The sequence below is a fragment of the Natrix helvetica genome, assembly GCF_964273705.1.
Source record: "Natrix helvetica genome assembly, chromosome: 1".
Taxonomy (NCBI): domain Eukaryota; kingdom Metazoa; phylum Chordata; class Lepidosauria; order Squamata; family Natricidae; genus Natrix; species Natrix helvetica.
Genome location: NC_138548.1, coordinates 254,246,398 through 254,269,839, shown reverse-complemented (window position 1 = coordinate 254,269,839; position 23,442 = coordinate 254,246,398). Strand labels below are relative to the sequence as shown.

At 39.7% G+C, this 23,442-nt stretch overlaps 1 protein-coding gene across 1 annotated transcript in view; it reads right to left on the bottom strand.

The window, feature by feature from the left end:
• Positions 1 to 14,778: 14,778 nt before the first annotated feature.
• Positions 14,779 to 23,442, bottom strand: part of COX10 (cytochrome c oxidase assembly factor heme A:farnesyltransferase COX10) — a 110,463-nt gene continuing 101,799 nt past the window's right edge. Inside the window, exon 7 of the mRNA XM_081965886.1 lies at positions 14,779 to 15,373. Coding sequence (XP_081822012.1) covers positions 14,967 to 15,373 — 407 coding nt within the window. The 3' untranslated portion in view covers positions 14,779 to 14,966. The remainder of the gene's footprint in view (positions 15,374 to 23,442) is intronic.

The window sequence follows — 23,442 nt, the reverse complement described above, 5'->3', positions numbered from 1 at the left end:
AGGCGAGGGAGGGAATCTCCTTGCTTCAAATCCGCGCCTCCCTCTTGGCCCCCGCTTCCCATGTAAGGCGTGGGAATCTAAGGCTGCCTCTCTCAGGGATGCCCAGAATTGCTCCGGAGCCAACAGCTCACGTGAACCCGAAAGCCTCGGGCAAGCCGAGCGCTCCTCGTCAAGCGAGGCCGCTGGAGATACTCGGTTGAGCGTGGAGCGAAGCCGGCGTATGCCGCTGGGCACCTGCTTTGGCGTTCTCAGGAGGCGCGCTTCAAGCCCGCCGTCCGCTCCTGTCCAGCTCACTCAGGCGCGGAATTGATTGTGGGTGACTCGGTCCCTCGACTGAGGGCGGCCCGGGCCCTCTGGTTTGTGTTCGCGAAGCTTTTCGGCTCTTGGAGGCGCTTCTCGACGCTGCGAACAGCCGAACAAGGCCGGCGAGAGGATTATTAAGTGCTGGAACAAGACTAATATGCCCCCACCCCCACCATTCAAATATGCTTGCAAATATATTAAAAAGAGGACAGGTACTTCTGTAAAAAAATAATAAAAACAACAATACAGATTAGTATATAAACAATAATGAAACATACATAAGCAATGAATTTAATACTAGATTGATTACAAGCCCATAACAGTTATTATAATTGAGTTGCAATGGCATTTATAAGCAGATTTTCTTTTTTTAAAAATCCCCTTCATGGGCTCCCTTTGAACTCCATAGGCTCCCAGAACAATGTACTGGCTGCACCCCCCTCTCCTCAGGCCTGCAGCGGAGGACTTGTTTTCCAATTCGGCTTCAAAAGGTCCTGGTGAAAGTTAGATTGTGCAGAAATTACCAGCATTGGGGAATAACCATAACTAGACTGGCAACTAGACTGGTACCTAGCCGGTCTGATTCAATAAAATTAAGTTGGTTCAGTCAAAGTTAATGTTGGATGGGAGGCCACTAGGAAACTTCTAAGGTTGTCGTCTAAATTGGGGAAAGAAAAAACCTGCAGAAAAAGGCAATGCAAGCCTATTAGATCCTGAAAAGTACATGTGCATGTCAGAGGTGGTATTCAGCAGGTTCTGATCAGTTCTGGAGAACCAGTAGTGGAAATTTTGAGTAGTTCAGAGAACCTGTAAATACCACCTCTGACTGGCCCCGCCCCCATCTATTCTCTGCCTCCAGAGTCCCAGCTGATCTGGAGGAAATTGTGATTTTGTAGTAATATTCCCCTGCTATGCCCCCAAGCCATGCCCCACCAAGCCACACCACCCCCGCCAATCCATGCACACAGAATTGGTAGTAAAAAAAAATGAATTCTACCAGTGGTGCATGTCCATAAAGACACCAAGAATAGGTGATGTGTCTTGCTTTTAGTGAATCAAAGTCTCTAGGCGTTTCCACACTAATGGTTTGTAGCAGCCATAGCATCGCAGGCAGGCAGTCATTCATTGTTACAGTGACAGCTCAAAGACACTCATGATTCAGCAAGCCAGGCTCTGCTTTTTGCATAAACATAGCAACACTCACTTAACGCTTTCCAAACAACTGTTAAAAGACCATCCTTATTAGTGATTTATTGCATCTTCTAGACTTATGTGACTGTTATGGTAACCACAACAAGGTCTTTTTTTTTTTAATCAACACAACGAGGGCTGGGTTATGCTATTTTTAAAAATGCTGTAATTTCATAGGAAACGGCATCTGATGTATCCAAACCTTTGACAAAACCAGCCAATTTGCCTGACGATGAATCTTAGAGCTCTTCCAGCTGGGAAGCCAATCTCTTAATGTATGGAGGGGAAAGGAAGGTTATGTTTGAAGTCAGATTACAGGTGCAATTTCTTGGCAGCAAACGCTTTAAAAAAATCCTTTCATTTGGGCCTCCACTCCCTTTCTCTCCTCCTCACCTGGTCTCTCAATTGGTGCAAACATCAAAGGAAATTCATTCCAGGGCCATCATGTTAATTCTGCATGGGATGTGTGTGTGTCAGAGGAGAGGAGAACATCAAACTAAGGAGTATGTTGGAGGGAGAATGTGGATCTGAATGCTCTCTGTTCCTCAGGCATGACTCATTATGAAAAGCTCACCATTCCCAAGTAGAACAAATCTACTTGGGAATCCTCCTTCTCACCTCCTTGATATTACACAGATTGGGAACAGGCAGATTCGCCTGGCCTACCCAAGACATTTCCAGTCACTTTTGTAGAGCCAACCAAAGGCCTGGAGACTAAAGCATACAAAGAACGGCTGCAGAATTTGGGTATGGCCGGTCTAGGGGAAAGAAGGACTAGAGATGACATAATAGCAGCATTCCATATATGTTAGCCACATTAAGTTCCTCCCTAACTTATCAGGGAAGACAGATCCAACTAAACATATTTCTTTATGTATTGTCCTATGTGCAGAGAGTTCTTCCTCTTACGGAAGCAGCATTTAAACCAGGAGTTGTCACCCAGGCATCAAATGGAATGATCTATATCAGGAGTGTCAAAATGAATTTGTTCAAAGGGCTGGATCAGCATTGTGGTTCTTCTCTGTGGGCCAGCCAGGGGGAGGGGGGACAGGATGGATGCCTCCTGCAGCACCCTGCTGGCCAAAATGGGGCATGGTGGCATTGGGGAGGGATGCGAGGCCCTCCCGTGCCTCATTTTCACCCTGGACGGCTTCCTGCAGCACCCTGCCAACCAAAATAGCATGTGTGTGTGTGGGTCTCTCACAGCCTTTCCGTGCCCCATTTTGGCTGCCAGAGGCACCACGGGCCGGTCCTTTTCTGTTTCTAGGCTGGCCCTGTGAGCACCCCCTGGGATGGATCCAGCCTGCAGCTTTGAGTTTGACACCCCTGATCTATACAGAAGATTCTGCTGTTCAGGAAATCAGTTGAATAGTCACTACCTTCAGCTTGCTATTATAAATCTCTCTGGCATGTATGCTGACATACTGTAATGATTTTGAGATGATGTCAACTTCTGTACTATAAAAGCAGATACCACAAGCAAAAACCACACCTATCAGCAGTAGATAAAAAGTCAATAAATGAATCAAAGTGGTTTTTTTTAAATGGATATTTCCAAATCTCCAGTGATAAAATAAAGAACATATGAATTTTAAAATGTTCGTTCAGGGGCTAGACTGAGATGCATATAACTGGATTTTATCAAAAGTCTAGCATGATGCCAAAGCAGATGTAAAAGAAATTCAACTCCAGAAATTTCATGGATTTACTTGTAGTTTTCTTGCAAAAATGCAGAGTTCTCATCCAAAACCTAGATTAAAGCAATTTTAGCCTGCAGTTGGGAATATGTTCTTGGAGAAGACAGTAGAATTTTGCTTATGAATGTGTACAGACTATCAATTCGTTAACCTAGAGTAGTAAAAACAATTCTGTACTTTGTGAACCAAGGTAATTTCAGGATGCAATCTGTCATTCACCCTTCATGTGTTTCCTATAAGAAAGAAAGCCCGGGGCACCTTTTCTCTATACAACTGTTATCCTTTGTTGAATTTTTCATTCATTTCCAGTTCTTTCCTGGAAAACGTAGTTTACATATCGTCCCAGTTTTGGGCCAATAAAGGAAAAGAAATGGGGAGGATTAACTCTCTTAGATGGGGGTTGTTTGACAGGCGTTGGCCCTTCTGGCAGGATTTGATCTAATCAATTGGCTGAGTCACTTCAGCTTATATAACTAACCTCTTTTTTGTTGCCACAAAATCCATCCAAGTAAAAAGATTGTAGGCATTAATTCTTCAAGTAGTCCTCGACTTACAAGCACAACCGTCCAAAATTTATCCTGCTAAGTGAAACGTTTGTCAAGTGAGTTTTGCCCCATATTATGGCCTTTCTTGCCACAGTTGTTAAGTGAATCACTGCAGTTAAGTTAGTAACATGGTTGTTAAGTGAATCTGACTTCCTCCTTGACTTTGTTTGTCAGAAGGTTGCAAAGGGGGATCCCACAACCCCGGGATACTGGGGATCACACGTAAATATGAACCAGTTGCTGATCGTATGAATTTTGATCATGTGACCATGGGGATGCTGCAGTGGTTGTAATCATTTTTTTTCCTTGTCTTGCCTTTTGGTGCTCATATTTAAGCAATTGCCTACTAGGACTCCAAGATCCCTTTTGCAATTACTGGCATCAAGTCAAGTTTCACCCAGTATATATCTTCACACTTGGTATATCTATGACCACTTGGCCCATGTTCCATTACTCTGAAGAAATTCTCTTAGGAATATAGTATAAAGGGGTAACATTCTTCAATTCTTCCAATTCTAAACAAAACAGGGAGAGAGAAAACAACAGGGATTATTGGAGGTCATACTCCTCAGAGGCATCCTAAGAAAGTTAATAAAATAATGAAATCAAAATGGTAAGCATGACCATGTGACTGAACCTCCATCCCTTTGTAGGTGCACATATAAATGGATGGGGCCAAGGGTGGGCTGCTGAGGGTTTGCACAGGTTCAGGTGATCCTCTAGCTAGGATTCTGCCCAGTTCAGAAAGCCCACAAATGCCACCCTTGGCTGGCCCACCCATGCCCACCCTGCCCCATCCCTGCGCTCCCAGGACCGTTCATCATGCAGGGTTCTGGAAATCTGGAAACGGGCCCGTTGCCAGCTTCTGGAGCCCAGGAGAAGCCTTTTTCACCCTTCTGGAGGCTCAAGAAACGCTTCTGGAGCCTGGGAAGGGCAAAAAAATCCCCCCCACCATGGTGCAGGAGGCTGGCTAGACCACACCCTCCATGGCCACACCCACCCAGCAACAGGGCAGCAAACCCATTGCTGCAATTTTTGCAGCCCACCCCTGGATGAGGGATTTGTGCGATGTAGTTTTTTAACATGAGAAACCCCCCCCCCCCAACATCCGTCGTCTTCTTCACAGCAGCAGCAGTGTGTCTTGTGTTGCAATTCGTCAGTGGCACAGCTGAACCAGAAATGACTTTTGGCTGATCTCCTCACACAAGATCAATTCTTGTGGAATATATGGAACTAGGAAGGCTAATTTTTCAGACTTGGAACACATCTTCCTATGATGGTATGTCACATCTTTGAAACTACTCATACACAAGACACTAACTAGGTAATAAGCATGCAGCCATCTGGCATGGGAGCTGTTTATCAATTTTCCATACACTACTATTATCTTTCCAAATTAATGTTTTGGCATCCATAAAACTCAGAGATGGCAAAATATATAGAAGTATGTCTGTCTGATCTGTTGCCTGTCCCTTTTCTTCCATGGGGAGTGGCTGGCTCAGAATTATGGAAGAAGTTATGGTCCATTGCATTTGGATGGCAGCAAGTTGCAGAAAACTATCCTATGTTAATACCACTCTTCATAATGACCAAGGACTCCTTTTCCCCACAACCATCCATTCTAAAATTGAATGTGGCTGTTTTAAGTGAGGAAAACACTGGTTGAAAATACATCTAATGCTAGCCAATAACTTTAAAAACTAGTGTAGGTTTTATCGAGCAAATAAGAATAACACAAAAACAAACCAAGCACATTCTAGCTTAGTATTTATGTGAGAATCAGGCTTTGGACTGCTGAAGTTCCTCTAGAGGATGCCATAGCAAACTTACTTAAATAGAATGCTTGCTCCATTTTCTCTCCGATTATTGCATAGAAAGGATGACTTTTACTTTGATAGCTGAAGTACCATTGTGTCTCCTTAGCCTTTTCTGCTGACCTTGTGGTTGCATCAGGCACCCTGAGGCACAATTGTGGCTTTCTCCTCATTGTGATTGTCATGTGTAAATTAACTTGCTGTTTATTTTGAGCTGTGGCCAAAGAGGATCATTTTAACATGGGCCCTTAACTGGTTTTCATTGGTTGATTTGAGAGGAGGTATGTTCTTCCGCTTCACCATAAACATCTCACCATTGCATCTCCTCTTCCAAGAAACCGGAAGCCATTAGACTCCACCACCCCCTCCTGACCTGCTGGAAAGTTTTAAGCCTTCTTTTTGCAACCACCAGTCTTTTGTTGGCTCACAGCCATTTGGCTTGAACGGGAAGGAGCATTTTCAAGTGTTTCCAAGGAGAGATGACTAGGAGTGATGTGACAGAATGGAGGGAAGAAAGAAATGTGGGCTGGATGTCAAAGAAAGTTTTTAGTGAGATGGATGGAGTGTGGATGCTGCCTGAGGGGAGGGTTAGAGAATCAAAAGGTAGGAATATTTAGAACAGCTCTGGAGGACACAGAGAACAATTGTGGTTGAGTGCAAAGGGAAAGTGGGAGGCTGTGTGGGTGAAGAAATAAAATAAATTATCTTTCTTACTATTTATATTTCTTGAGTTCAAGTGCATGATTTTTGCAGTTCAGAAAGAGAAAGGAACAAAACCTTTTGTGAATTTAACATGGAGTTTGTGTATGTTAAACTGATGTTCTTTCCAAGACTCATGTATACTTTCTCCAGTTCCAGTGCTTTTATACTTCAGAATTCCCTTACATATAAAATTAGGACTGTGTATTTGGAAGATCAGTCTAAATAAAGCCATAGTTTAGGGAATTCACTCATTCTGCACTTTTACGTGATTTGCATTAAACTGTAAACTAACAGATAGGGTAGATTTGCAAACATGCAAAGCTAAAATATGGTTCTTTAGCTCCCTTGTATCTTACGTGATTTGTTTCCTTTAAAAGAACTCCCACCATTATAGGGGAGGAGTTGAATTAAAAGACAATTGAAATGTAAAGGTAAAGGTAAAGGTAAGATAAGAATAGATTAAAAATGATGTAACTGTTAAATATGATGACACAAAGATTGTACTCAGATGACACACTGTAAGATTAATGATGTAAGAGTGGTTATAGGGAAAAAAACTTTTTAAAAAAGTCCCACCATATAGTAAAACAAAACACAAGACAGAAACTTAGAGCTGAGTCTTACCTGTTATTCCTTTAGAAATAACATTTCTAAAGGAATAACAGGTTGCTAGATTCAGATCACTATACAATACAATACAATAGTAGAGTTGGAAGGGACCTTGGAGGCCTTCTAGTCCAACCCCCTGCCTAGGCAGGAATCCCTATACCGTTTCAGGCAAATGGCTATCCAACATCTTCTTAAAGACTTCCAGTGTTGGGGCATTCACAACTTCTGGAGGCAAGCTGTTCCACTGATTAATTGTTCTAACTGTCAGGAAATTTCTCCTCAGTTCTAAGTTGCTTCTTTCCTTGATTAGTTTCCACCCATTGCTTCTTGTTCTACCCTCAGGTGCCTTGGAAAATAGTTTGACTCCCTCTTCTTTGTGGCAACCCCTGAGATATTGGAACACTGCTATCATGTCTCCCCTAGTCCTTCTTTCTCTTAAGCTAAACATACCCAGTTCCTGCAACTGTTCCTCATATGTTTTAGTCTCCAGTCCCCTAATCATCTTTGTTGCTCTTCTCTGCACTCTTTCTAGAGTCTCCACATCTTTTTTACATTGTGGCCTCACCAAGGCATTATAAAGCGGCATCAACACTTCACGTGATCTTGATTCTATCCCTCTGTTGATGCAGCCTAGAACTGTGTTGGCTTTTTTGGCAGCTGCTGCACAATGCTGGCTCATATTTAAATGGTTGTCCACTAGGACTCCAAGATCCCTTTCACAGTTACTACTACTGAGCAAGGTACCACCTATACTGTACCTGTGCATTCCATTTTTGTTGCCTAAACTATATTTCATCATGAATGTCATCTGCATGAAAAATTGCATTATGAATGCTTTGATCTTTATTTATCAGCTATACTTTTGTATACTTTGCTGTGGTGCTAAGCCAGACTTAAACTGAGTGCATGACATTTAGCAATATTAGCCAGCTTCAGATTTTCCAGGCTTGAAATTTGTTGCTGGCACACAAACGATTGCAGCTCCATCCTATTGGCATTTTAGGTTTAAAAGCTTCACAGCCAGCAACCTCTTACCTTGCACATTTCCCAGGTAATTACAGATTAGAACAGGCTAATTTTTATTTTTGCAAAGCTGTCTACATTTGCTATTATTGTTTTCTAGGTTGGCCCTTGCATAAATACATATGCAAAGCTCTTTGATCTGTAGACATAATGACACAGATTTATCAAATGTTTGCACTATTGCCTTTTTTCTTTTTCTTTTTAAAGAGCAAGGTTGATTTATGGAGTGCAATTCCCCATTGACTTGCGTCTTTTGAAACATATAGTGTTGGGGTATAGCTAAGGTAATATTTAATATCCTCCCAAGAAGACTTTGCATTTCCTCACAAATGAAGTATAACTTAACCAAATGGTTCTCATCTGTTTAGTCTCCTCCCTCCCTCTCTCTCCCCTCTCTCTCTCCTTCCCTCCCTCTCTCCAAACAAATTAGCATTAGAATACCTAGGAGAGAACATACAACTCCTCTCTAGATGACAGAACATAGACAATTATTAGCAAGGAGAAAACAAGGGCTGAAAAGGCTCCAGCCTGGCTTGAGCAGATGTTTTCACATCTCCTGTTGGATCCTGCAGAGAGGGAGACCCCAGAGGACACATTGCCACAGTCTTTTGAAGTGGGCCGGAAGGAAAAGTGGCTTCAACGTTTCATTTAAATTCGTTCCATGCAAGGCTAGCACATTGCTGCTCCAAGCCCTTTAAGACCACCACAGCAAAACATCTCTCATCTTTAAAAACTGCTTAAGTCTGTCGGTGTCAAATATGACATTTCTTCAAGCAAAACTGAGTAGCAATAAAGTAAGCACATCATTCTGCTTTGAGATATTAATTTGAAAACCACCCACCCACCTTTATTCCTAGAAAATCAGATCCCAAAAGCCCCGAGAAAGATCAGAATCAGCGTCATCCATTGCTCCTTAAAAGTTTTTGTAACTGGACATTCTACATCTTCTCTGAGTAATTTTCTTTCAAGATTACAGAGTTTCCAAACTCCTTATTTATTCCAATCGTATGATGAGATGCTGCATCATTAAAATATCCTGGAAAGATTCTTACAATTAAGAAACTGGCAGATCAGGAAAGAATGGGATGACACTAGGATCTGACTTTTTATGCCCAGAAAGATGAATTGGCATGACCTTTTCAGCTTAGAATGTAGGAAGGGTTTCTTGCATTAAATCAATCCATCAGTCAATCTAGATCAGAATCGTTACACAGGCATTAGTTCTTCTGAAAAGGCACCTAGGAAATGATGGGAATTGAACTCTTTGGCCTATAAATCTCTGTCTGCATGTGTACACACGTGCGTGCGTGCACGTGCGCGCGCACACACACACACATACACCATTTAAGTTGCATCCTTTTTCTAACTGGGCATGCAGCAGTTTGAATACAAATCAGATGTTTAGATTAGCAGTCATGTATAATATTATGAAAGGGATGCGGAGGCTCAGTGGCTAAGATGCTGAGCTTGTGGATCAGAAAGGTCATGAGTTTGGCGGTTTGAATCCCTAGTGCCGTGTAATGTAGTGTGCTCCCGTTACTTGTCCCAGCTCCTGCCAACCTAGCAATTCGAAAGCATGTAAAAATGCAAGTAGTAAAAATAGGAACCACCTTTGATGGGAAGTTAACAGTGTTCTGTGCGTCTTCAGCGTTTAGTCATGCCGGCCATCTGACCACAGAGACATCTTCAGACAGCACTGGCTCTTGAGATTTGAAACGGAGATGAGCACCGCCCCCTAGAGTTGGGAGCACATGTGTGCGAGGGGAACCTTTACCTTTACCTATAATATTATGATGTCACTGCTTTATCTGTGATGCCTACTTCCTATCTGAAATGAACCACTTCAGGCAAGAAGTGAAAAATAGACATTTATGAAAGCACTCTGCTTGTGTTTAACCACTCTCTTCTTTAGATGCTTCAGATAAAACTTTTATGGCATGGAGAGTGCTTTAACTTCAGGAGAGAGCTCTGATTGGTCCCTCCATCCCTTTTTTGAGGTCCCCCAGTTTGTCTTTCTACATCTTATATTCCATAATGTCAGCTCTCTACACCTTTTACTTTAATCTTCTTTTTCAATATGGTGACTACAACTGGACCGGAGGCTGCGCTGGAGACCTCATCTGTGCCAAATCAAATAACACTGTTACCTTCTCCCTGTCTGGCAAGCTGGGATTGCTGTTGAAACCACTGCAAGTAGTTTATGTTGTGTTTTAAGAAATACTATATTGCTGGCTCCGCTTCAGATTCATTCCGTGACTTCTAATTCCTCCTCAGTAATGCTAGAACCTAGACAATCTTCCTCCCAGTTTGGTAATTATACATTTGGTATTCCTTTCCAATGTGTCATGTTGAATGCTTTTCGTTGTCAAATTTCATTTTCTTATTTTCCGTTATAATACGTAACACCACATTGCTCCCAAGTTTACTTAAATAAATCCAGACCACTTTGCTTGATCTCCTCTTGTAACTGTTTCCCCTACTTTCAACACCATCCAGCCTTTTAGTTGCAGGCAAAGGAATTTGTCTTTCGTTCTGTTTCATGATCCAGAGTTCAGCAAAAAATATTCTTTTTTTTAATGAAAATGAAAAAAAAATGAAACCTTTTTTTTTAAATGAAAACCTAACAAGAAAGTAGCAGAACCTCCCTAATGTTTCCAAAGAATTAAAATGAAGTGTTAATATAGATTATGGGAAGTGGTCACAATTTTGGCCTTAATTCACAACAGGCAGGAGAAACCAACTTGTCTACAAATTGCCTACAACTTAATATACTCTCTGGATGAGTAATGGAGCTGGGTTCTTGGCATTCCAATTTCCCTAGCTATAATATACAGATGTAATGATAATGCATCTGTATAAATGTGTTAGTTCAGTGTATTTTTTTCAGAAAGTATTAATATGGGACATGATGTTCCTAAAGCTAATGGTTTGTTGAATTATTAGAGTGAGATATGTATTTAGGGTTCAACATATTTGACTTTGAGGAGGGATATAATACATTCTGGTGGTGCAGGGGTTAAAGTACAGTATTGCAAGAAAACTCAGACTATGCCCTGAAGTTTGATCCTAATAGGACTCAAAGTTGACTCCACTCTCCATCCTTCTGAGGTTGGTAAAATGAGGATCCAGATTGTTGCGGGCAATATGCTGACTCTGTAAACCACTTAGAGTGCTTTAAAGCACCATGGGGCGATGTATAAGTCTAAATGCTATTCAATTTCTATCCTGAATAGATGAAAGGATGTCACACAGAAGATAAGACATGTTCCACATTGTCCTAGTATTTAGTGCATGGAAAAATATAGATATGGGAAATAATATTAGAACATTTAATATAAAGGGGTGGGTGTGGCCTATCTAATATAAAAAGTAATATGACAGTGGAACAAATTAACTGAGTCAGATAGTGGGCTTTTCATTTGATGTGCTGAAGCAAGGACTAGATAGTGATCAGTATCTATCTCCTCCCCCCCTTCATTTATAGGCCTTGGATGGCATGGGGTGCTTTAAACAGGATACCTGCCCTGAGTAGAGTGCTGGAATTTATGGCCCCCAGTGGCTTCTTTCAATTGTATGTTACTAGGCTTTAGTAATTCCACCACCATTGCTATTAATGGGATTTATAACCCAACACATTGGCAAGGCAGTAGATTAGAGAATGATTGACAGTAGCTACGCAGGATTTTAGACAGGAGTCTTTCCCATGTCGCTCTAAACATTTCGTGTTCAGGAAACTCCTACAAAAGTGGAACTACTGTTTTCATTTAGTTTCTTCAGACAAACCAGAGAGAGAAAATAAATGCACTGTTAACTCACACACTGAATGAAATGAACAATGCAATGGGCACTTCCTGTTTCAAAATTTTCTCTAGAGGCACATCCAAACTTCCACTAAACCAAATTGTCATGTTCAGCCCCCAAGCCCTCAAAAGCATTTAAAAGTGATCGATGACTGTGTTCATTTCTGCCAATAGGAAATATTAAGAACCAGGAATGAAAAATCACTGCTTCATCCTGTTGGTCTTAGGTCCTGCACAACGAAAGTCCCCTCGGCCACATTCCAGGCAAAAAGAAAATAAGCAAAAAACAAACAAACCATAATCCCAGCCTGGCACTTTTCACTGAAACTACAGAATGCTTAATTAATATTTGAAAGCATTAAGATTTGTATTAGTATATTTTATTTTTATTAGTATCTGATTAGTTAATGAGTATTCAGTAATTGGTAATTGATGTTGTGCAACTTCAATGTAACTATTTTGCTAGTGAGCTTAAAGTAAAGGTTCCCCTCACACATATGTGCTAGTCGTTCCCAACTCTAGGGGGAGGTGCTCATCTCTGTTTCAAAGCTGAAGAGCCAGCACTGTCCAAAGACCTCTCCATTGTCATGTGGCCGGCATGACTAAATGCTGAAGGTGCATGGAATGCTGTTACCTTCCCACCAAAGGTGGTTCCTATTTTTTCTACTTGCATTTTTTTTTACATGCTTTCAAATTGTTAGGTTGGCAGAAGCTGGGACAAGTAATGGGAGCTCACTCCGTTACGCAGCACTAAGGATTCGAACCGCCGACCTTTCTGATCGACAAGCTCAGCATCTTAGCCATTGAGCCACCACATCCCTGCTGCTAGTTAGCTTACCACAGTTATTCAAATTAAGGAGAAACTGCACAGAAATGTATTAAACATAGTAAACTGAGGTTGCTTTTCCTGGTAAAATAGAAAGGTGATGTCATGTCATGGCTATGCCTCTGAACTACAATGTCTTCTATTCAGTTTTTGGTTGTTTAAAGTTAAGTGGGTGGATTGTTCTTTAATAATGGTGCATGAACATAAGCGTCCGGGAGGTGGGTAGAGCCTCTCGCCGCCGTCACTACCGGTTCAGCCAAACTGGGCCAAACTGGGAGCAACTCACCTCTGGTGTGGTCTGCACAAACGAGTTGAGGAGAACTACGTAATCCATTGGGGATAGTGTAGATACTTTAGATCTGCATGCCAGGGATGTAGTTTCACACTTAAGACAAATACTATTATTGCTACTACTCATACTCTATTCAGTATGAGTGGAGACATTGTCCATTATTAGTTTTCTCCTATTGAAACCACACCAGTCTCTCTTTGGAAGAAGATACCATTCTATTACATGGTTTTGGGGATACTATTGCAGGACTTAAGACTGCACACTATTAGTTTGATTTAATTTCTATGTGTGAGCAAGTATGGCTATTTTAATTCTGGACCCTACATTGGGAAATGTTGCAGAGTAAATTAAACTGTAGATGAGACTAAATAAAATCTATTGATTAAGCTTTTTATTGCTTGGTATCACACTTTACATATGTTTATGTTTTTAAAGTGAATAGATGTCATTGGGAATATTGAGACGATGATATAAAAATAGCAATTAAAATTATGCTATGGTATAAATTATTTTGTACTCATAACGTCTTGAAGTCATAAACAAGTGTCTGTTTCTGTGGTTAATCATTCATAAAGGTTTCACCCTATGACTATTTTTGATTGGTTCGAAATGTTTTCTCAGTTGCCAAACTCAGATGATCTCCTCCATTTACAATTCCAACTTGCACCAAAGGTGCTTGATGAAATATAACATGAAAGAATGATGGAAGTCAGGAAACTATACTGAGAGCTCTCTCTCATACACCTGTATGAAAAGAGATGTTCTTATACAGTATCATGATCAATCTTAATACAAACTGATCTATAGAGGGACTCTGTTTCTTCCAAAGCTTCGTTTTGGAATTTTAATTGAAAGCCAACCTTAAACAAATAAAAGTAGTACAAAGAGTTCCTCCTGGGCAGTTGGAATATTTTTCTATCAAGTTATGAGATTTATTTATTTAGCATATAGTGTCAGGGAAATCTGCCAAATGCTAGACATAATGCAGTCCCAACCACTTAAAATTACTAGTTCATTCTGTTCAGCACTTGTGTGCCTATCCTTGTACTGCAGGGGGCGAACTAGATTACAACAAATGACTAGTAGAGCTTGAGTTGCTGGCTCTTCTGGGCTACTCTGCTAGTCTCACCTCGCCTCGTGTTCCATTGCCTCATGTCTGGCAAGGTCCAACATTGGCTTCTGTTCTCTGCAACACAGCTAGATTTTTCCCACCAAAGTGGTACCCAATTATCTACTTGCACTATTGCAGTGCTTTTGAACTGCTGGGTGGGCAGGAGCTGGGGAGCAAGCGGCAGGAGCTCACTTCATTAAGCCGCTGTTCCACCGCATTCCCCCAAGTTATGCAATATGATGTATTGATCAAGTTAACCATCTTGCCTGAAGCCATTTTGTCAGTCACTACCTTCTGTTGTGTAAGCCAATCAATAAGTTTTATGTAAAGATAGCTGACGTATTGTTTGCTAGTCAAACCATCTTAAGAGTCGTTTGAGAAAAGAGATATGTTTGTCTTTCAAAATATATAAATAATAGGAAGGAGTTAGTCTCAAAATGTCAGAGAAGGTAGAAGCAAATGGAAATGTGGCTGTTTCATTCATACAATACAACATTATTATATTAGGACAAAAGGGGTCATTTAAAAGCAGGTTTTATATAGGAAGGAGTTTATAACTGTCCAAGCTTAGGAAGGTGGTTGAAGAAACAGTAGGTCGTTTCAAATATAGGACAAGTATTGCTTAGGATTATAGACAGATATAGTTATCTCAGATGTGCTATTGTCACAAAAGGGATTAACCTTTGCATAATGGTTTTATCAAGCTATAGTACAATGCATTACAAAGATGATATACTTCTTTAGGCTATTACTGAACATTTATCTTTACAAAATATTTTCTCTGCAGTACTCTGGGAAACTCTGAAGGAGTGGGATAGCACTAAAATAAATAAATAATGATCACAATACTCAAACCCAAGAGCCATGAAAGTGCCTTAAATGAAATCATTTAATTTGAAAATAAACACTGTTTATTGGACAGAAACGATTCAGATCATATCAACACCAACTTCTTCCATTTGCCATGATTAATCAAAACTGCCCATTTGGAAGGCAAGCTTCTGAAGCCATCTTTAATATTGAAACACATGACTTTTTCAACATGAGGTAATCTCAGAGGCTAGGTTGCTTTGGCTCGTCCTCACGGGCCAATGACTTCTTGCAGGCTAACATAAGAAAAATGAGCAATGGCAAGTGCCAGAGGCTGCACAAAAACAACTTCCTCGAGCTGGCACGGTCTGCATCTCTGTAGAAACGAAAGCCAAGGTAGGAAATGTACAAGTTGATTGGGAGAGAAATTACAGGGAAAGTCCACGTGGTCACATCAAGGACAGGAGCCAGTGACGTGAGTCCAATTAAGGCCAAGCAGTGACGCAGAGCCACTCGCCTGCACAATGCAGGGTGAGTGACAGACATCATGCAGTAGCCACTTCGGGAGTAATCTTCACGCAGGCCCCAGCTCAGGGCATTGAAATGAGGAAACTGCCAGGAGTAAAGAATTCCTCCAAGCACTAATGATCCTGCAAAAAGAGAAATTAAAAGCATTCAATTGTTTATACAGTGGCTAAAATGGATTATTTCAATAATAGAAATTTTATTGCTAGAGTTGCCTTGTAGTCTGAGCGGTAATGTTGTATTATTCGGTTCTTCAAAATTTTAATGCCCAGTCTTCTGGAGTTGGAGGCCACAGCAAATGTTAACAACAGCAACAACTTGGCTGAACTTTCTATTTGTTATTTTATATAGCCAGTAAATCATTTGCAGATGCAGAAATCACATCGTCCTAGCCTGCTTGCCCCAAGGCAGTGAAAGGTATACTTAATGCAGCTGCAAGGAACATTTTATGTAGTTCGCTCATGTAGCCTCTAAATACTTGCTTTATATGTGAAAGAAATAAGGTGATAGAATCAGGTGACAGATGATCAAATGTTATATATTATATGTATTATTATATGTAATTATTATTATTATTATTATATATTATTATACATATTATTATATGTAATTATATATATATATATATAATGAAATTATTAAATAAAAACATTGAACAAAACATTCTCAGAAAGAACAACTCCTAGTTAATTCTTGATCTTAGTATCTCTGTTTTCAGGTAATTGTTCAATTGTTGCCTAGTTAATTAGAATTCACCATTAGCAATGATCTCTCTGGGTAAATGGAATAGCAATGTTTATTAATAAAATGGAATTATTTAAAAAAAAACAGAATAAAGCGTTACTTTTCATATCCTAACTCTAAAAGTTTAATTTACTCAGACATTATAGCTTACAAAAGAACTGCAAAATTCCTTGAATGAAAATACACTCTATATGACCATTTATACCTTCATCACTTCGTAAGTGGACGGTGTGGTAAGCCTTGAAGACTTCTTGGAAGGTACAACTGGTCCAGAATGCAGCAGCTCAGGTGGTAACAGACATGCCTTTCTGTGTACATGTGATACCTCTTCTCTGTGAGATCTCCTGCTTGACAATTAGCTTCTGAGTGCAATACAAGAAGCTGGTTTTGGCTATAAAGCTCTTCATTACTATTTGAAAGACTACCTATCTCTGATAGTTTCTGTATACCCTACACCAGGGGTGTCCAAACTTTTTTCAAAGAGGGCCAGATTGGATGAAGTGAACATGCTGGAGGGCGGAACATTTTTCCGAACATTCTTTGAACAATTACAATTAAATGCAAATGAATTATGAAATGAAACTCACTTAACGACGCTCTTGCTTAGCAACCAAAATTTTGGGCTCAATTGTGGTCATAAGTTCTCTTTCTTTTTCTTTCTTTCTTTCATCTCTCTCTCCCACTTTCTTTTTTTCTTTTTCTTTCTCTCTCTCTCTCTCTGGCTCTTTGTCTCTCTCTCCCTCCCTCCCTCTCTATCTCCCTCTGTCATTTTGGGACTGCCAGTTGGGAAAGGGGCTTTGCTCCTGCTCCGGGCTGTAATTGCGCCTATGTTTTCCACGGCGTGGAGCAGCGGCGAGGCTCTGTGCGGCCAGCGATGATTCCGGAGGCCATCAGTGGGGGGCAGGGTCCCCCCCTCGTGTTCCTCATCTTCCCGGATGGCCCCCGGAGTCATTGCCGGCCACGCAGAACCTCGCTGCTGCTCCACGCCTTGGAAAACAGGCGTGCGCGCACAGCTCAGAAAATTACAGCCTCCGAGACTTTGTAACGGCGGGAACTTGTTGTCACTCGCCCGGGCTTCTGCAGAAGCTTCCCTCCGAAGCCTTCAGAGGGAGGAAGGGCCAGTTGGGAAAGGGGCTTTGCTCCTGCTCCGGGCTGTAATTGCGCCTATGTTTTCCACAGCGTGGAGCAGTGGCAAGGCTCTGCGCGGCCAGCGATGATTCCGGAGGCCACCCGGGAAGACAAGGAACGCGAGGGGGGACCCTGTTCCCCACTGATGGCCTCCGGAATCATCGCTGGCCGCGCAGAGCCTCGCCGCTGCTCCACGCCGTGTAAAACATAGGCGCAATTACAGCCCGGAGCAGGAGCAAAGCCCCTTTCCCAACTGGCCCTTCCTCCCTCAGAAGGCTTTGGAGGGAAGCTTCTGCAGAAGCCCGGGCGAGTGACAACAAGTTCCCGCCGTTACAAAGTCTCGGAGGCTGTAATTTTCTGAGCTGTGCGCGTATGCCTGTTTTCCAAGGCGTGGAGCAGCAGCGAGACAGTCTTCTGCTTGCCAATCAGAAGGGAGGGCCGTGGGAGGGCCGCATTTACACAGAGCAGGGAGGGCTGTTAGAAGGCCGTATTAAACCGCCCCCCGGGCCGCAAATGGCCCGCGGACTGGACTTTGGACATGCCTGCCCTACACAATCAGCCAAAGTGGCTGCAGATTTTCCAAAAGCAGTCATTCTGCTTTCAAGAGGTATAGAAAAGTAGTTTAAATAAAATGTCACTTGAATATTATCTTCAATGTTTCTGGAGCAGGTTCATTAAGCAGAAAAGAATAAAATTGATCTTGTGATAGCCATGTAATTCAGATATATACAATATATAGGCGAAAATGCTTTAAGTGTGGATAAGCATGTAACCCATTTAGCACTACAAAATCCATGTGCCATAGCATTTTATTGTTGCTCTGTACAAATCAAGAGTACAAGGTTTAAGCATACAGGGTAAAAACAAGAACCTTAATTATTTAAAATGTGGTTCTATTTATTCTGTTTGTCAGTTATCTATTTTGGACAACTTTAAAAGTTGATGCAAAAGCAAAAATTAAAGGGAAAATGAGAACCATCCTATAATAAGAGCTCAGGCACTTGGGCGCTGTAATTGTCACAATAATTATGGGACATTTTCTTATAATTACAGTCCATGTTCAAAATCATATGCTTCAAAAGATTGAATCTTATGACCCTAACATTTAGTAAAGACACCCAATAGTCTCTTCAGAAAATCTGTCTTTCATGAGAGACTTTTAATAGGCATTACTAGACCCAGAAGTTTAACTGAATTTTACAGGTCCAGTTCTGAACTAATTTCATGCATTCAAATTTCAAAGCATAACAGGAAAATCTGTTTTATTCACAAGAGAATGGAAAAATTACCCTAATGGTATTGAGCAATATTTTTGCCGTGGTATGTACTTCCTTCCACTCTTTTTTGGCTAATAGTAACTTCTCTGATCTACAGTTTCTATTAAAAATATATTCTGCTTCACTACTCAAACCCTTTTTTCTGTTATAATCTATGTGCCTGTATTAAAAATAAAATCTGCAAATTTGGACTTGAATGCTGTTTGAACTAATCCCTTCCACATCAGAAGTAGTTATTCACAATTCTATTAAAGATCAGTATATAAATCTACTGCGCACAAAAAAACCCCATGTTTTATCTCTAGTTATGTCTGCATACGTATATCTGAATGGAAACTCGCGGTAATGTTTTGCAAAATGTCTTGAAATGTAAAACTTTTGTTCGTTCAACTTTGTATCATTTACAATTTCCAAATTGGAACTTCAAACCAATTTGCTACCTCTTTCAAAGTTTTGGTTTCTGGCTTCCTATGCATATAACAGAGACAGCCAACTAGGCATTGTATAGTCAACACTGAATGGTAACAATATCAGCTCAAAACAGATGTTGGAAGTCTTATTACTGTTCCTAAAGGCAATGTTTATTGCTTTAGCTACCAAAAAACACTGTTTTGTTAAACACACAATTTGGGTAATTCTTTTTGAATAATATGAAGGAATTTTAAAATTATTTCCACATTCTAGGAGCCAATTGATATATTTAGGGAGAAAGTATGTGTGCATTGATTGGTGGTTGGTGGTGGGGAATGCATGCCTAAGACTTTACTAGTTATGCAATGTAGGTATTCTGCAGTTTAAATCCAATCTTTAAGAACCTCTGTTTAGAAAGATTGTAAGGTTGTTTTAATTGGTTTTGATAAAAATCCTAGGTTGTACTAGCTTATAAGATACTACATAAATTGATCTCCCTTAGTCTAGATCAGTGTTTCTTAAACTTTTTTTTCTCACAACTTCTTCCCACTTCTGAAAATTATGGAGGATCCCAACAGAGCTTCTGTTTCACATGGCTTACATTTATTGATATTTACTATATTAAATATTAATATAGATTGTACAATATTTATTTATTGAACCAGGTAAAAATAACACTATCAAACCATTAGACACTAGATCTTATGACACCAAATTTAGCAAAGATACCCAATAGTCTAGCATTACTAGGCCCAGAAGCTTAACTGGATTTCACAGGTCCAGTTCCAAAGAAGTTTCATGCATTCAAATTTCAAAGCATAACAGGAAAATCTTTTTTATTCACAAGAGGATGGACAAATTGTCCTAATGGCATTGAGCAATATTTTTGTCACGGTATGTGTGAAAAAAATCCTCCCTATGTAACAAAATAAAATAATAATGAGAAGATTAACAATTTTAAATTTTTGCTAATACCTTCAATATCTGGCAATAATTTTGATTTTGTGTACCCCTAAGGGGTCTTGGGGTACTTCCAAGGGGCCTTCAGACTAGACTTTTAAGAAACACTGGTTTGAACAACTGATATTAGAATCAGAAAACAAGGATAAATTCAGCTACACTTTGCAATAGAAGAAACATTAATGTCAGTTACATAACAAATAAAAAAAACTAAGCAAGATTCCTTTCTTGATGGCATATATTTCCCAAAGCAAAAGCTGTTCATTGCTGATTGGGAGATTATTTTTTTATATTTAACATGGAAATTGAGATTTAGTATAACTGAGCCTTATTTATGTATAAACATCTTTGTTTCCATTATCTGAACATCGCCACCAATAAAACTGATCAAGCAAAATAGGCAAACTATTTTTTAGAAGTTATAACTATAATAGGTTGACAGATTTGTTAAAATTCCTAAAGCATGACATTAGTTAATTTCTACACTGTACAACAAAACAAAATATATTTTATATAACCTACCATGATGGAAAATATTCTGATGAGAAAGTGGCAAGGTTGCTATGATGCAAGAACAATTGAAAACAGATTCTTTAAAAAAAATCTAATTTGTTTAAAATATAAATTATTTTCTTCAAAATAATTATGCTAAGTATATCTCTTTTATTAGCGATACAGCCTTTTATGGAAATATACTGAGTTAATGTAGAGAACTTTTAACTTTCATTAATTCTAATTTAAGATATGCTTTTATTTTATGGACCACAATGGCCGCTTAAAAGTATTTAGCTTTGGCTGAATTAGCCAATGACCTAAAAAGGTCAAATATTCAGTTTTTAAAGAGATTATAAAAGCTAGTTTTAAATAAAAAAAGTGACTTCTGAGGTCAAGGATTATGGATATAACACAACAGGTCATGCTACTTTTTATTATTAAAATTTGTCTATTGAAATAGGATAACTCTCTCCTGTTCACCAATGTACAGTTTTTGCTTTGGAAAATATACACCATCAAGAAAGACATCTTGCTTAGCTTTTTTATATGAATGTAGTGAATTACAAGAGAAAGTGTTAATTTTACAATTGATCCCCAATTAGATATAAATTATTTCATGCAAAAGTCATACGGGCTGCACAATAGTGAACTACTTTCAATGTAGAAAAATAACTATAGTATTGATGTGATCCAAGAAATGAATATTTTTATTGCTGTTGCCATACTTTGGAATTTCCTCTACAGAGATCCAGTTGGCATGTTGGGATGAAGATCTGAAACTAGTGAGTGCATAATTTTGTCTACTATTGATAGCTTTGACAGTTATTATATTACACTCAGGTTTAATTATTATTTTTGATGAAGTTCTTTTTTGTTTATCAATTGATTTTTATTGTCAGATGCTCAGATCTTTTGGAAATGGCATACAAAAATAGTAAATAAAATGTGTTTGTTTATTCTTGCACTAGCCTTAGTTGATTTGCAGCTCCAAACTAGCTTAAATTTCTTATATCTCCATATCAAACATACTATGTTTCCATGATAAGCAGAGCTGCAAATTACCTTAGCCACATTTCAATCTTGTGTGTTGTGTGAACCTTGCCTGCATGACAGTTCATAGCTCAGTGTGACAGGGATACCCAGAAAATTGTATTAGCAGAATAAACCATGCTTCTGTTAACAATGGGATAAGCTTGTGGTATGAACACAACTGCAACGTTCACAAATGGGAAGAATTTAAAATATGAGTTGCATTTTGACATTTCACTTTTAATATGCTTTAAAGCAAACCTGAATGCATCAATTCTCTACAGAAGTTAACCACAGGGTGCTTCCTTTCTTCCACAGAATAACTAAGTTACCTAAGTATCACTTAATCCTTAATAGAGATGATCAACTTTTTCCATCTGAACCAGTACACTGCATGATTAAAGTAGGAGCTCCAAATAAACTGATATGAGAATAATCAGTCACTTCAAATTCACTGGAGCTTACTTTCCAATAATTATATGAACAAAGTCTCAGAGTGTTTTTATTTTTTTAAAATATCAGGTATTTTTTTTAAAAGGCTAGGCTATTGGTTGATTTAAATCAGGGTTGTCAAACTCACATTGTCACGGTGTCATCATGTGACATATTAGGACTTTCCCCCTTTTTCGCTAAACCAGGTGTGAGTGTGGCAAGCACGTGACTCAACTGGCCTGAAGACTGGGAGTTTGACAACCCTGATTTAAATCCAATATGTCTTCAGGATCAGTAAGTTAGAAATCTGGCCTTATGGAATACTGTATTTTTTGGAGTATAAGACGCACCTTTTTGCTTCAAAAAGAGGCTGAAAATCTGGGTGTGTCTTATAAACTGAATACAGCATTTTTTGCCTCCCAAAACCCAGCCCCCTTCACCAAAATGGCCATGCATAGCCTTTAGGAGGCTTTCAGAGTGCTCCTGGGTGCTGGGGAGAGCAGAAATGAGCAAAAAACAGGGCATTTTTTGTTCAATTTTGCCCCCCCCCCCAGCCCCGAGGAGCACTCTATAAGCCTCCTAAAGGCTATGCATGCCCCCTTTTTTGACAAAAAATGGACCAGTTTTTGCGAAAAATGAGCCGCTTTTTGTTCGTTTATGCCCCCCCACCAGGAGCACTTTAACAAGCCTCCTAAATGCTATTCATGCCCTTTTTTTGAAAAAGAAAAGATCTGCAGAGTGCAAAACCTTTTTAAAAAAAATTGCCTCTTTGAACTCTTGGTACGTCTTATACTACAAAAAATACGGTAACTTATTCCCTTCACTTCCAAGAAAGCAGATGACCTAGGTGAATTAATCTCTAATGTAAACAAGAACAGAAGAAGAGAAGCTCTGTGAAAGTCTGATTCATTTCCAGTGGGAGATCAAACACCTGCTACGATTATACTGAATTTTGTGTGGTTCCAGTATGGTCAAAATACATCTACCTGGAACTTACTTCCAAGCAACCACATTGTTTGATGCTTTCCAGAGGGATGATAAAGGCCCTAGGCTTCCTAGGGCCTTTCCCTATTACCAGCTGTTGTTTTCTTCCTCCATCCTTGAATCAACAAAAAAATTTAAAGGAGCAAGAAAGAAAAAGAATGGCAAGTCCTTGTAGGCACAAACCAAGTACTTCCCCTGGATTGACAAATGGAAGGATTTATCTTGCCCAAAGGATTGAAAATATTGAGCAGCAGAGCTCTGAACAGAAATAAGAGAGTGGAAGGTGAATAGTAGATGACAAGAGGGGATGAGTAATGCAGTAATTAAAACAGGAGTTCATCACCTCTTGAATTAGAATTTTCAACAAGCATCCAAGGCTGTATTCATAACATGTTTACAATATGTTTCCATAATATTGTTTCAGTTAATGAGTCTGTAATCAAATCAATTTCAGTCCTATTATTCTCACACACTGCTGTCAAGTCAACTCATTGTTCTTGCTACTACTTGGGTGCCCCCTGCTGATTACTTTGTAATAGAGAACCAGGGTAGAACAAACTGGAGCAGCTGTCCCATATGGGTGGTTGAGTATTTTTTTCTTTTATTTGAAAGCACTAGGAACTTAACACAGCTGTGTACAGTGGAGATGACAATGAATTTATTGACCGGGCTCTGACTTTGATTGCATCAATCCCTCAGGTATCTAAACGGCAGAATGAGCAATATGACTGGGA